At 39.3% G+C, this 13,600-nt stretch overlaps 1 protein-coding gene across 1 annotated transcript in view; it reads right to left on the reverse strand.

The window, feature by feature from the left end:
• Nucleotides 1–13,348, reverse strand: part of LOC122642683 (DDT domain-containing protein PTM-like) — a 37,387-nt gene extending 24,039 nt beyond the window's left edge. Inside the window, exons 1-3 of the mRNA XM_043836234.1 lie at nt 12,491–13,348; nt 11,659–12,448; nt 10,942–11,556 (exon numbers count right to left, since the gene is read on the reverse strand). Coding sequence (XP_043692169.1) covers nt 10,942–11,556; nt 11,659–12,448; nt 12,491–13,244 — 2,159 coding nt within the window. The 5' untranslated portion in view covers nt 13,245–13,348. The remainder of the gene's footprint in view (nt 1–10,941; nt 11,557–11,658; nt 12,449–12,490) is intronic.
• Between the last annotated feature and the right edge of the window lie 252 nt (nt 13,349–13,600).

Below are 13,600 nucleotides of genomic sequence, written 5' to 3' on the forward strand. Positions count from 1 at the left end.
CCACAAACTAGGCTCCGATGATCCTGTAAGTTCTTCGATTCCTGCCCCAGCTCTCGCCTCCAGCAACTCCGGCGACCACAAACCTGGTTCCAATGACGACTGCAACCTCATATTTTCTCTGGTAAGTTCTCTTCCTCTCTTTTGCGATTTTTTCTATGTTTCTTCTTCTTCTCTGTTAGTTTTTTTTTTCTTTTCTTTATTCCGATTGCTTTTCTGCTCAAGCTCCAGCGACTCCGGCGACCACAAACCTGGCTCCGGTGACTACTGCAACCTCAGATTTTCTCCGGGAAGTTCTCTTCCTCTCTTTTGCGATTTTTTTCTCTGTTCTTCCTCTTCGTATTGTTATCCATTTTTTTCATTCTTCTTCTTTTCCTCCTCCAACATCGATTCGTCTGTTGAGTTTTTTTTCTCCCTTTTTCTCTATTCTGCTGTTTCTTCTTGACCAGCGGCACCTTGTTTGCATGGTAACTTCTATAGTTCTATGCTTCTTCTTCTCTGCAGAGTGTACTCTGTAACAGTAACTTCTTCTTTTTTTTTTTTTTTTTGCTTAGTAGCTTCTATCTATGCTTCTTCTCTGTAGTCACTTGTCTGTAACGGTAACTTCTATCTATGCTTCTTCTCTGTAGTCACTAGTCTGTAACGGTAACTTCTTCTTTGTTCTACTGCTGCTGCTTCTTTTGTTTAAAATCTGTAACTTCTATGCTTCTTCTTCTCTGCTGCTTTTTTCTTTTTTTGGCTTGGTAATGGTAACTTGGTTAACTGCTGCCTGCTGCTTCTCTGTAACGCACTAACTGGTACTGCTTCTTCTCTGTTTTTTTTTTTTATTGGTTAACTGCTGCTTCTTCTTCTTCTCTGTAGTACTAACCCTAAAATAGATACTAGAATATTAGATACTGATTATTCATTTGTGATTTTATGCTGTGTCTTTTAGTTTCTTAATTAATTTATGATGTTTGATTATTCTGAATTTTTATGTGTCATGTATGATTTTTCATTTTGATGATTTGAGGTGGCTTAAATTTTATTTTTAATGATATAAGGTATGATACTATGATGCATCATGCCAACATGCATTGAGTGTTTGGGGGGGGGGGGGGAGGAGGGGGAGGGGAAAACTAACACTAGACCGCCTTTACCGCTTAGACGGCCGCTTTACCGCCTAAGCGCTTAGACAGGCCTCCACCGCCTTGGACCGTCATGCCGCCGTGACAACTATGCTATCAAATAAGCTGTATTCTGTGTGGGTAAGGTGTTGGACATTTACCTAATTTCTGATTTGGGTTTGGCACCCCCTGTTGCTAGAGTTAAAATTCTTATTACGTGGCATAGACCTGTATGTATCCATTCCAAATTTAGTAATAACCGTGAAGACTTGTTGCCTGTTATTCTTAAGTATGAGGCCTTCAAAATTTGTGGTAGATGTGGTAGATTGTGTTATGAAGTTATTTCTTGTCCTACACTTTCAGGAGTTTCAAGCTCGAATGTTTTTTAACCCAATTTGGGACTCTTTGAGCAAGCCTTAACAACTCCTTTGCGTATGAACTTCACCGGTATTCTTGTTGAAAACCAACCTGCTCGGGGTGATCCTGTAAACCTTAACTTGGTTGTTTCTACTCGTCTTCCTACTTTCGCTGAGACAGTTGTTACTAATATTTGTGTCACTTCCAACGCTTCTGGTGATTTTCATGGAGCTTTGCCTACTGCTATGGAGTGGGATTTATCAGTTTCTAATGATTCGGACAGTACTGGTGTGGGATTGAATAATGGATGCTTCACTAAAATTGTTGCTCATTATTCTATGAATAGCTCTGTGATGATTACTGATGCTTTGCCTAATGATGCTAATGAATCCCCTACTGATGAGTTTATTTCATCTCTGTTGGTGGAGCCGAAGCTTGACTCTTTTTCTTTTATCTTTGATTCTGAGGACAACCGGGCCAATATGCACTCGGGTTTGCACATGGGCAGCTTCTATGTTGATTCTGTGCCTTTGCCTTTGGATGTTGATCCTTTGCTTGGGGTGGCCTCGGACCTTGTGCCCCTTGAACCTGTTTTTTTGAGGATCATCATGTGATTTTTGTGGGTGAGCCATTTGGGGGTCCTTCTCTGAAGAAAAGGCAAGTATTCACCCCTTCTATCCCTCCTTCTCTTGCCTTTGAATTCTCTTCCTTTAGAATGTTTCTTGAACAGACCATTGCCTCATCCAATGATCCGGCTTCTTTCATTTCTCTGGTTAAAAAATGGGTTGGTGAAATCCATTGTGATCCCTTTTTGAGTTCCTCTGATCTTAAATCGAATGTTGGTATTTCCCCTGGCTTGGATCCTGGTACAACGGTGGAACCATGATCACTTAATCCGGTACACTTCTTTACTCATTTCCAGTCATCTTTCAATTATTATTCTGTCTTCTTTATATTACTTCTTAGTTTTTCTATCTGTATTTGGGATCTGAATCGTAGAGCACTGTATCGATCCTTCACTCCTTGTCGTGGATATCATTTTTGTATGTGGTTTACTCTCCTTTTTGCCATAATGTTGATTTTGTCTTGGAATACTTGAGGATTTAATAATAAGTTTACTCAAAAATGTCTTTCTTTTCATCTTAATAGATATATGCCTGATATCATCTTTCTCTGTGAGACTAAGTGTATAGATCATGCTAGTCTAAGGCTTAGGCAAATCGGTCTGCTATATTAATAGCTCTGGCTTGAAGGGAGGAAAGGGTGGTTTATGGATTCTATCTAATCCGAGCATTATTATTTCGGATAAAAATATTTCTGAACACTTCGTTAGTATCAAAATTAACAACGGTGGGAACTTTATTTTTTGGCTAGTTTGTCTTTATGCTCCTCCTCATATGGCAGCTCGTGCTCAATTCTGGATGGATTTATTGGATTATTTGAGCACTCTGAATGATTCTTTCTGCATTATGGGAGACTTTAATGAAGTGCTTTTCAATTCTGAAATACTCGGTGGCACTGCTTTCCAACCCACAATGGCTACCCACAAGCTAAGATATATAATCAATGCTTTTTCTCTTGAGGATGTGAAATTCAAAGGTTCCTGTTTCACCTGGTCCAACAAACAAAAACCTCCCCGGCTTATCAAGGAATGTCTGGGTTGTGTGATGGCTTCCCCTTCTTGGTTGTCTACCTTTCACCTTGCTTCAATATCTAACCTTTCACCTATTGGATCTGACCATAACCCTTTACTTCTCTCAACTTCTTGTTCAAGACCAAGTTATAAGAAACTTTTTCATTTTCAGGAAGCATGGATTCACCACCCTGATTTTTCGTCCTTTTATAACTCCTCCTGGAATTCTGATCCACAGGATTCCATTGCTTCTAAACTCTCTTCACTATCTAATTCCTTAAAGCTTTGGAACAAGAACACATTTGGCCATGTTAATAATCTTAAAAATCACCTGATCAATAATTTCCTTTCTTGTTCTGATGGTTCTGTGCCTGATCTTGATTTGATGAACAAGATTCATAGACATTTGAATTGGATCTTTGATGCGGAGGAGGCTTTTTGGCTTCAAAAATCAAGGCACCTTTACATCAAAGATGGCAACAGAAATACCAAGTTTTACCACGCTGTGGCGAAGTCAAATCTACGAAAGAGAAGAATTGATTTCATTTGGGATGGAGAGGGACATAAGATTGAAGACCCCAAAATAATGGCCCATGTTTTTGCATCTCATCTTAAGGATGTATTTACCAGTTCTAACCCTTTGGGTGCTGATTTCATCGAATGCCTTTTTCCCCAGGTCTGGTCTCTTGAGGATGCTTCTTTTCTTTGCTCTCCCCCATCTTTGGATGAAATCAAAAAAGTTGTTTTCTCATTTGGCCCTTTGAAAGCTCCTAGTTTTTATGGGTTCCAAGCTTGTTTTTTTCAAAAAATTTGGAGTCTGATCCATCCTGACTTGCTGGCCCTGGTTTTAAATTTCTTTGAAGATGGACTTATTCCCCTGGGGGTTAACCACACTCTTATCTGTTTAATTCCCAAGACTAAGAGTGCGTCTAAAGTTGGAGATTTTAGACCCATTAGTCTTTGCAATGTGACTCACAAAATTTTATCAAAGTTGATTGCTAACAGGCTAAAAGGTTTTTTAAGCTACTTCATATCTGCCTTTCAGGCTACTTTCATTCTTGGTAGGCAAATTACTGATAACATTATTGTTGCACAGGAAATCTTTCATTTTCTTGATCATACTAAAGGTAAGATGGGGTATGTGGCTATTAAAATTGACATGTCAAAAGCTTATGATAGAATTGAATGGAATCTGATCACTTCCCTCTTTCGATTCTTAGGATTTGGGGAGAAATGGGGTAACTTAATTAACTCTCTAACCTCCTCTGCTTCCTTCTCTATCAAATTGGATGGAAGTCCCTTTGAACTGTTTCATGCTTCGAGGGGTATCCGGCAGGGATGTCCCCTCAGCCCATACCTATTTATTGTGGCTATGGAAGTTCTTTCCAAACATTTCGAGGTCAGCACCTAAAATCTCACATCTTTTATTTGCTAACGATATGTTTATTTTCTGTCGAGCCACTCTGGATGATCTGCTAACCATTAAAGCTATCTTGGATCTCTTTTCTGATCTATCTGGACAAGAAATCAATTTCTCCAAGAGTGGAATTCACTTTAGCAAAAATGTCTCTTTTAAAGACAGGATTCATCTTAGCTCTCTAATTGGTATTAAGGAAATGTCAAAAGACTCCATTTATCTAGGAACTAACCTTTTCCATTGCAGGTCTAAAGTGAAGGAATTGAGTGGAGCTGTTTTAAGAATGGAAAAAAAGCTTTCCTCATGGAAGTCCAATTTTTTATCTTATGCAGGGCGTAATGTTTTAATTCAATCTGTGCTAGCTTCTACTCCTGCATATTTGATGAATTGTTTCTTGTTTCCCCTTAAAGTTTGTCGGAATATTAATTCTATTTGTCTTAATTTTTGGATGGGAAATTCGGGGAAAAAGAAGAAAAAATCCTCTCTCATTTCCTGGGATAAAATGTGTGTCCCTAAAGCCAAAGGGGGATTGGGGTTTCGTAAGGCTGAACACCACAATAAAGCCTTACTAATAAAATTAGGTTGGAGACTTATCACTGATTGTTCTTCTTTATGGTCTCAAGTTCTAAAAGCTAGATACTTTCCTAAACTCTCTTTCTTTGATTCCAAAACTCTATGCGAGGAAGGGTTCCTGGACTTGGAATAGTATCTCTCATATCATCCCATCCCTAGAGAAAATTGTAGTCAGGAAGATAGGTAATGGCAAATCTACTTTTTTTTTTACTGACTATTGGATCCCTTCTCAACCTAGTAGTCTGATAACCTATCTGCTGAATTCTCTTAATCTTTCTGATCGAATTAGGAAGGTTGATTATTTTACCATGGGATCTAGATGGAATTCTGATTTACTAAACGATTTACTACCTTTGCACATTTCATCTCACATTCAATAGATAAATTCATCTAATTCTGAGGACAGTTGGTGGTGTACTAGGGCCAAGAATGGAATTTGTAGCACTAAACTAGCTGCTAAAGAGCTAATTTCTGTTTCTGTTAACAATAATAATTTTTTATCGCCTCTTGGTGGAATTTCTTTTGGAAGCTTAAGATTCACCCCCAAATTTAAAATCTTCTTCTGGCGTGTACTAAATGCAGGTCTTCCAATCAAGGCGACTCTTTCCAAATGGCTTCAGATCGACTCCTCTTGTGCTCTATGTGGAAACTCTGTTGAATCCTTATAGCACTTATTCCTATCTTGCGATTGGGTCAAACATATTTCGGTAGCCAGACCTCTGGGGCTGCGAACTGAGTTTTTGGATCATGCATCTCTAAAAGATTTCTGCTTGGCAATCTTTTTCAACCGTACATTAGATAAACAATCTCTGAGTTGGTTTTTTAGTGTTTTTATTATTACCTGTTACTTTATTTGGACAATCAGGAACAAGGTAGTCATTGGGTCAGAAAAGCCTAATCCAATTTGGGTGTTGAAACAGGTTAAACAGTGGTTAGCTGATTTGAAAGTATCCCCCTCGCCCTTTAATTTCGTCCTATGATGTATATTGTAGTTCTGAGGAGAATTTCTTAGGTCCATCTTTTGATTCCTTTTCTTCATTACCAAAACACAATTTTCCTGTTTTAATTTGTGCAGGATACTATATACTTGGACTAACTTTGGCAGGATGGTCCTATATCTTTTTGCTAGATGGCAAGTTTATCTGTTTTGATGCAGGACATATAACTTCTACTGATTATATGGAACCAGAACTAATTAGCATCCGGTTAGGCCTCGACCATGCGGCCAGTATGGGGTCGAAGATAAAAGAAGTGTGGTGCTCCAATCAACAGATCACGGATGTTCTTCCATCTCCAACCAAATCTCCTTGGTCTTGGCATCTTATAAAAGACTTAACCTATATATCTAATATATCCCAAGATATCTGTTTTAACAAACAGGGAGACAATTTTTGTATAGCTGTGGCCTTTAATATAGCTAGGCATGCACAGACTAAAAACTCTGTATATTTTTCGGTTAGTTAGTTTTTAATATATTTCTTTTTATCATCAAAAAAAAATATTCATGAAGAAAAAAAATTAGCACAAAAAGGAAGTTCTTTAAATAACTTTTCTTCTAAAGGGTAAAGGCTCTAAGGTGACAGAGTATCATTTATTTTAACCAGAGTTATCAAGGTAAGATGCGCAAAAAACGCACAGAGCCACAGAGGAGAACAAGAAGAAGAAGAAGAAAAGAGAGAAGAGAACAGGGGAAAGAAAATAGAGAGCTTACCAATCGGTTTTAGAAACACAAAAATAAAAGGAACTACAATAAAGTCCCTGTCTTATGTGTATTTACACACAAGACCAAAATAATATAAAAAAAAAAAAACCATCACAAAAATATCCCCTCAATCTGGAGTGTGTGTGTGTGTGTGTGTGTATATCAAGCTTGAAAGAACTACAAGCAGAAGCAGAGACCAGTGGCCAGAAACCACATCCAGACATGTGGCAAACAAAAGAACCACATTAGCAGCAACAGAGAGAGAACCGGATTAGCAGCAACATAAAGAATCTTCGATAAGAAGAAATCCAGATAGCAACAAACAATATAAACGGCAGAAAAACTTCAGCCACAAGCCGCAGGCAAGAAGATAGCAGCGTGCGAAGATGAAGAACTCATCACTGCAGGCCACGAAATAGAAATAGCAATAGGACAGAAATAGCAGCGGTAGAAGATTAAAAAAAAAAAAAACTCAACGCTGCAGGCCACAAAATCCAGAAAAATCTTCAACAAGATGAACTCTAGGAAGATATAAACCTTCAATCCAAATCTAAATCTTCAATCCAAAAAAACTTCAACAAGAAGAACTCCAATTAGGGAGAAATCTTCAATAGCTCTCCCTCTCATGTGTAGCACTACAAAACATGGAAAAATAACGCACGGGATGAGAACAAAAATGATCACATCGCAAAAATAGCTCTTAAAGAACTCTCAGCAATATATCACACCAATAGGTCAGACCAGATCTCCAAGGAGTAGAATAAATCAAATCAAATTTCATGAGGCAGCAGTAGTCATCTCAGATGAAAAACTGTAACCATCAGTAACATATAGAACAGAACAGCAAACCACAAGTCATATCCCAGGAAGAAAAAAATCCAGAATAAAGACAACCTCCACATAATACTGGTGGAGGACCAGTTAGCAGAAGGGAAGATTTCTGAGAAGGAGCTTTGCAAGGGAAGAGGAAACACACAGCCACACACTCACATTGGCAAACCCAATATTTTCTATCTAATTCACTGTGTCCAATGTCCATTGTTGGGTACATGCAAGTATTTAAAGAGAAAACCACAGACTCCTAGTTAGACTCTAAAACTGAAACAACTTGCAACCAAACTCTATACAACAACAACAACTCAGCCTTATCCCCACTAAATAGGGTCGGCTACATGAATCCTATCAAAAACAAAAATAAATAAATAAATACGTAAACAAACTAGTAAAAGGAAAGAGCACAACAACATCGACAAAAACTCAGGGATATCCTCCCTAAATGGGGTTGGCTACATGGATCGTTGCCCTCCAAACGGTCCTATTCGAGGCCATACTTGAGACAAGTCCCAAACCAAACTCTATATATGTCCTAAATATTCAACTAAAAACAAATAAAAGGCTTAAATAAATAAACTGCTTCCAACCCTTAATAGATCAAAAAACCTGGATTGGACCGGTTCCGTCTGGGTTTGGGTTTCCAAACTCGGTCATACTGGTCCAACTAGTCAAGTGCTACTACATCAATTCTCCTCCTCTGAAAAGAACTCTACTCCATCAAGTTCGAAAAAGGACCTAGGAGGCCATCTGAGTTAACACGCTGGAGGAGGAACCATCTCCCTACTTTCTTGAGTTTAATATCGGGGAGATCTTTGGTGGGAAGAAACTTCATAGTTTTGTTGTCATGCTTGAAAGAGTAGGTATTCACATACCCACAATGTTGTGCCTTCTTATCAAACAACCACGGTCGACCAAGAAGAATATGACACACCTTCAGAGCATAGTACTAAATCTTGTTTAGTTTCGGTGTTTCGTTTTGACCGAAATTTCGTCCAAATATGGTATTTTTTTTGTGGGTGTAAAATGCCAAAAATGACCGAGATTTCCGAAACGAGATGACCGAAATTACCGAGATTTCCGAAATTTCTGAAATTTCTGAAACGAGATGACCAAAATTTCTGAAATATTCGAAATATTGCATTTTTCAATTCGATGTTGCATTTCGTTTCGACTCGACCGAGATACTCGAAATCTCGACCGAGACGAAACGAGTTTTAGTACTATGCTTCAAAGGAAGGACGTCGCATTGTACTATATCCACGAATCCACCAATAGAGTAGGTGAGCAAACACCGATCTTTTACCAAAAAAAAAAAGAGCAAACACCGATCAATAACCTTGAGATTGTGCTGTCCAAACATGTAACTTTATAGAGTTGGATGTGGCTCTATCTGCAATCCCAGCTTACAAACAACATCTTCAAAGGTGACACTAGTGCAACTACCTCCATCGATCACCAGACTACATAATTGGTCATTACACTTCATGTAAGTCTGGAAAATACTGTTGTGGCACCAATCTTCATCCTAAGTAACCTTGTGAGTGGTCAAAACAGGAAGAAGAACATAACAAGGGTGTCGCCTCACATCACTGTCATTACCGTTGACTTCACCTGGCTCACGCTCTACTTCAAAATCAACTGTCTCAAAACCCAGGTGCTCTTCTGGAACATAAGATATAAGAGAATCCTTATTAATATAAGCCACCAAATGGTTGGGACACTGATCACTAATATGTCTAACACTGAATGGCAACCTTTGGCATCCCATGAGGTATGCTGGAACCATAGTACTAAAACTCGCAAAATTTCGGTCGAGATATCGAATATTTCGAGTATCTCAACCTGTCCGAAACGAAACGCAAGTCCGATATGAAAAAATGCAATATTTTGGAAATTTCGATGAAATTTCTTCGGTCATCTCATTTTGGAAATTTCGGAAATCTCGGTTATTTCGGTCATCTCGTTTTGAAAATTTCAGAAATCTTGGTCATTTTTGGCATTTTACACCCACAGAAAAATACCATATTTCGACCGAGATTTCGACGAAATTTCGGTATCTCGGAAATTTCGGTCGGACCGAAACATCAAAACGAAACGAGATTTAGTACCATGGTTGGAACCACGCCAAGGCAAAGAATATGGTCGGCTAGGTCGTAAAGATTCCACATCGGAATCACGCCGAGGTGGATAACATGGTCGATTAGGCCATGAAGATTCCATAGATGAATCAATAGCCTGTGGTTTGCTGAATGACTTTCCTAGGGAGAAGAGACTATTGCTGACTGGAATTGGAACCCTTAGGAAAAGTGTCTGTAAAAGCCCTTCGACTGTATGGCTGCTTCAGACTTTCTTCTACCTAATATGCCAACTGTACAGCATCTTTCATTGTAGACAGTCGATTGGATGCAAGTGCAGCTCTACGAGGGTGCAAACCATTGCGGAATTGTGCCACTAATACCTCTTCATCCCACTCAGAACCAGATCGAGTGGCAAAATAGTAGAATCTGGCAACAAACTCCTCAACTGTCATGTTTTGTTGTTTAACTGTGTTAACCTAAGGTGCATGCGTTGTTTGTGGTCAGTAGGGAAGAATCTCTGGTTCTTTGGGCCTTTATCTCAAAGGTTTCAAATATTATTGCAATGCCGAAGTTTTCTGAAGGTCAGATGATGGGAAGTCCAAAAGAGAAGAATACTAGCAAGCCCAGATTCCAAATCCAAGAGTGCAAGTGTAACATTGTTGGAGACTGCAACACATATGTGGAGATGTGGAAGCCTCCATAGCATGGACAACTGATTATCTGAATGTAACTTGAATTTCAAAAAGTAAAATTAAAGAATTATAGATGTCTTTAAGAAACCACAGCTGAGTTCTAAGCTGATCGTTTGGTGCCTTTAGGCACGTGCTCCACAGGTTACATTGCTGTTGCATAAGTACTTTGGGTGACAAACAGCAAGATATTGAATTCATATTTACGAGTCTCGTACATTAATCTGCTTATGGTATCGATGCTGCAGGAAAATAAATAAATACTTCATAAAGACCCCCCCAATAAAAGAGAAAAAAATGACTGGAAGAACCACTACAACAGTAAAATACTAACATGCTTAAGAAGTTAATGACATGCAGCAAGATCTAAAAAGAGCCTAAATATTAATCTTAGGAGAAGTTACTTGAAGAACGATCAAAAGTTATTTATCTTTGATACGGAAATGGACTTAACAATGCGGGGTCTATTATGCTCGAGAATAGAATTAATAACAACCAGCAGCAACATATCAAACTGTTTAAAATTCTCAAACTGCACCTAGGTAGCAGACTTACACCAACAAGTAGCCACAGCTGCCAAAATATACCCGTCCATAAGGATCAATTCCTAGAAGTTCCGCTCCACGGAGAGATCTTGGTGACTTTCTCTGGAGGTCACGTTTGCCTACCACACACTCAGGGCAGTACCACTCACCCTCTGGCAGAAGATCCTTTAAAATTCCTACACATCTTGAATGATAAGCAGCAGGGCAACCATCACAGCATATTAAGCTTCCATCCATCTTACAGAGACAACATTCATCACTATTCCAGTCATTGGTTTCATCAACCATCTCCTGAGTCAAGCAAGAACCACCCAAATCATCAACTGGGTCCTTCTTCTTCTTGTTACCCACAAAACTTACATTCCTGTCAATATCCAAATCAAGCTCAGATGACAGCATTCTTCTATTAAGCTCCATCCTTATGGCTTCCACTTCAATGACATCATCACATAAACACCTAAGTATCTCAACCTTTAGAGCTGCAGGCAGTTTATAGTAGTCGTCATCCATAAGCTTCAATTGACATAGATCAAAACCAGGTTTTAATTCTGAATCACGAATTAGTAGGTACTCAACCAGAAAAACAGGCCATGTAATTAGGTCCAGAAACTCCCAATTAAGAACCCTACACCCAAAGTGAATTCAAAAATAATGAATAACATCAACCACTAATGTCATAACCAACAACAGATTTAAAGTATAAAGAAACTGTAAGAAAAATGCATACCTCAGGCAAGCCGAAGCAGATTCAGGGCCCTCCTTAGAAAGAAACTCCAAATGCAGTTTCAGAGTTTGCAAGATAGAGAAATGAATAAAATCAATTAGCGAATTAGCAAACTTGCATTTTACTGCTGCTACAAAAGCTTCCAAGTCAAAGGGACTCAAAAAAAGTGAAGTACTGAATGACCTCAAAAAGGAGTAAACAGAGAAAAGATCAAGAATAGGAATCTCGTCCAAATTCAGATTTTTTGACGAAGGCAGTAGTGCCAGCTTTGGAGGAAGATGGCTTGGCTCTACGAGTCCACTAAAACCTGGGCTAACGGGCTTCTCATCTGATACACTGTTCACTGCAGGTGTATCAGTTTCATGGAACTCCTCCATGATCAAGGCATGTTTCGTAGAAGAGACAGCAGCTCTTGCTCTGCGGGTACTCCTTCTCAACAGAGTTTCTGTAGTAGACTTAAAATTTTCAGAAAGCCTTCTTCTTTTCTTCTGACTAGGTTCCTCCTTATTTGGGCATCCCAAATCATTTTCACTCCCCTTGCTTGCAGAACCTGCATGAGAACTATACTCCTCCAATTGAAGCATGGAAAAATCACTGCCCTTTACTGAGGTGGATTCTAAACCTTCTGGAACAGCTTCCCTCTCCAGTTCTCTATCAAAACCAGCATCTTCCTTCTGAACTCCTTCATCCATCCCTAAACAAGTATTCTTTATCACTTGGTCCGCAAGACCAGTACTATAATTCACATGGGTTTCTTCCGTAGCTCCACAAATTCCGTCCTTCAAACTTCCATTTGAAACCCCACCTTCTATTCGAGTTTCTTCAGCAGCTCCGAGTGAAGTCATTTCTCTAGGATTCCCATCAGCATAAAATGCCTTCATCTGGGTTTCTTCAATTGTCTCAACAGAAGTACTATTTACCAAATCTCCTCCAGAAATATTATTCTCCACCTCGGTTTCTTCAAGAAATAAATTATTCAAATCAAAAGCAAATCTTACCTTCTGGACTCCTTTTGCAGGTCCAACAGGAACATTGCCCTTTAAATTATCATCAGAATAAACATTTTTCTCCAAAATTTCATCAGAAAGAACATTTGGATTCAACCCATCAGAATAAAAACTTTCCCTTAAAAACCCGTTACCAGAAACACTTTCGCTTAAGTTAGCGTTGGCAGAGACACTCTCCTTCAAATTCCCACCCAACTCACATTCCTTCTCTAAGTTTCTAGAAAATCCCCCACAACTCACATCACCTTTCATCTGGGCATCTTCAGACCCCTCCCCAGAACAACGATCATTCACTAAACTATCAGCAGAATTACCTGAACCATCACGAACTGCGGCTCCAGCCTCTCTCCGACGTCGTTTCTTCGGACGCCCACGCCTTCTCTTCTCTACGGGTTCGTCAGCTTCACCCACATCGATTCCCTTCAAAATTGAATCAACCTCGCCAAGCTCCATCTCTTCAGAATCACCATCTTCATAAATAATCTTGAAAAGCCCAGAATCAGAGTCATACGATTCAACAACACCAGAGAAAGTCCCAAACCCTCGAAATCGTTTCTTCAAAGTCCTGCCCACGAACTCCATTCCTCATGTGACAATCCCAACCGTGATTTTCAGAAGGAAACAGAGTGGTACCTGATTCACCTCTGCAAAATAACGTTTTAATGGAATAAGAAGTGAAATCTGACAAAGGAGGGAAATTCTGGCAAGAGGAAGAGGTTGGGGGGTCAGGGCGTCTGCATGATAAAAGAGTAAGAAACCCGTAACGCCTGAATCAGAGAAAACGGTGGAGACTGGAGAGACAGAGGGGAGTTGGGGAAATGTAACGAGTGGGCTTGTATTGGTATTGGGCAGCTCTATGTTTTTTTCCTCTTTTCTGATTGGAGGAGATGAGTTGTCGGGGACCATGGGTGCGCAGGATAAGAAAAGTTAACCCTTGT

This window comes from Telopea speciosissima, chromosome 10, assembly GCF_018873765.1.
Source record: "Telopea speciosissima isolate NSW1024214 ecotype Mountain lineage chromosome 10, Tspe_v1, whole genome shotgun sequence".
Lineage (NCBI taxonomy): Eukaryota > Viridiplantae > Streptophyta > Magnoliopsida > Proteales > Proteaceae > Telopea > Telopea speciosissima.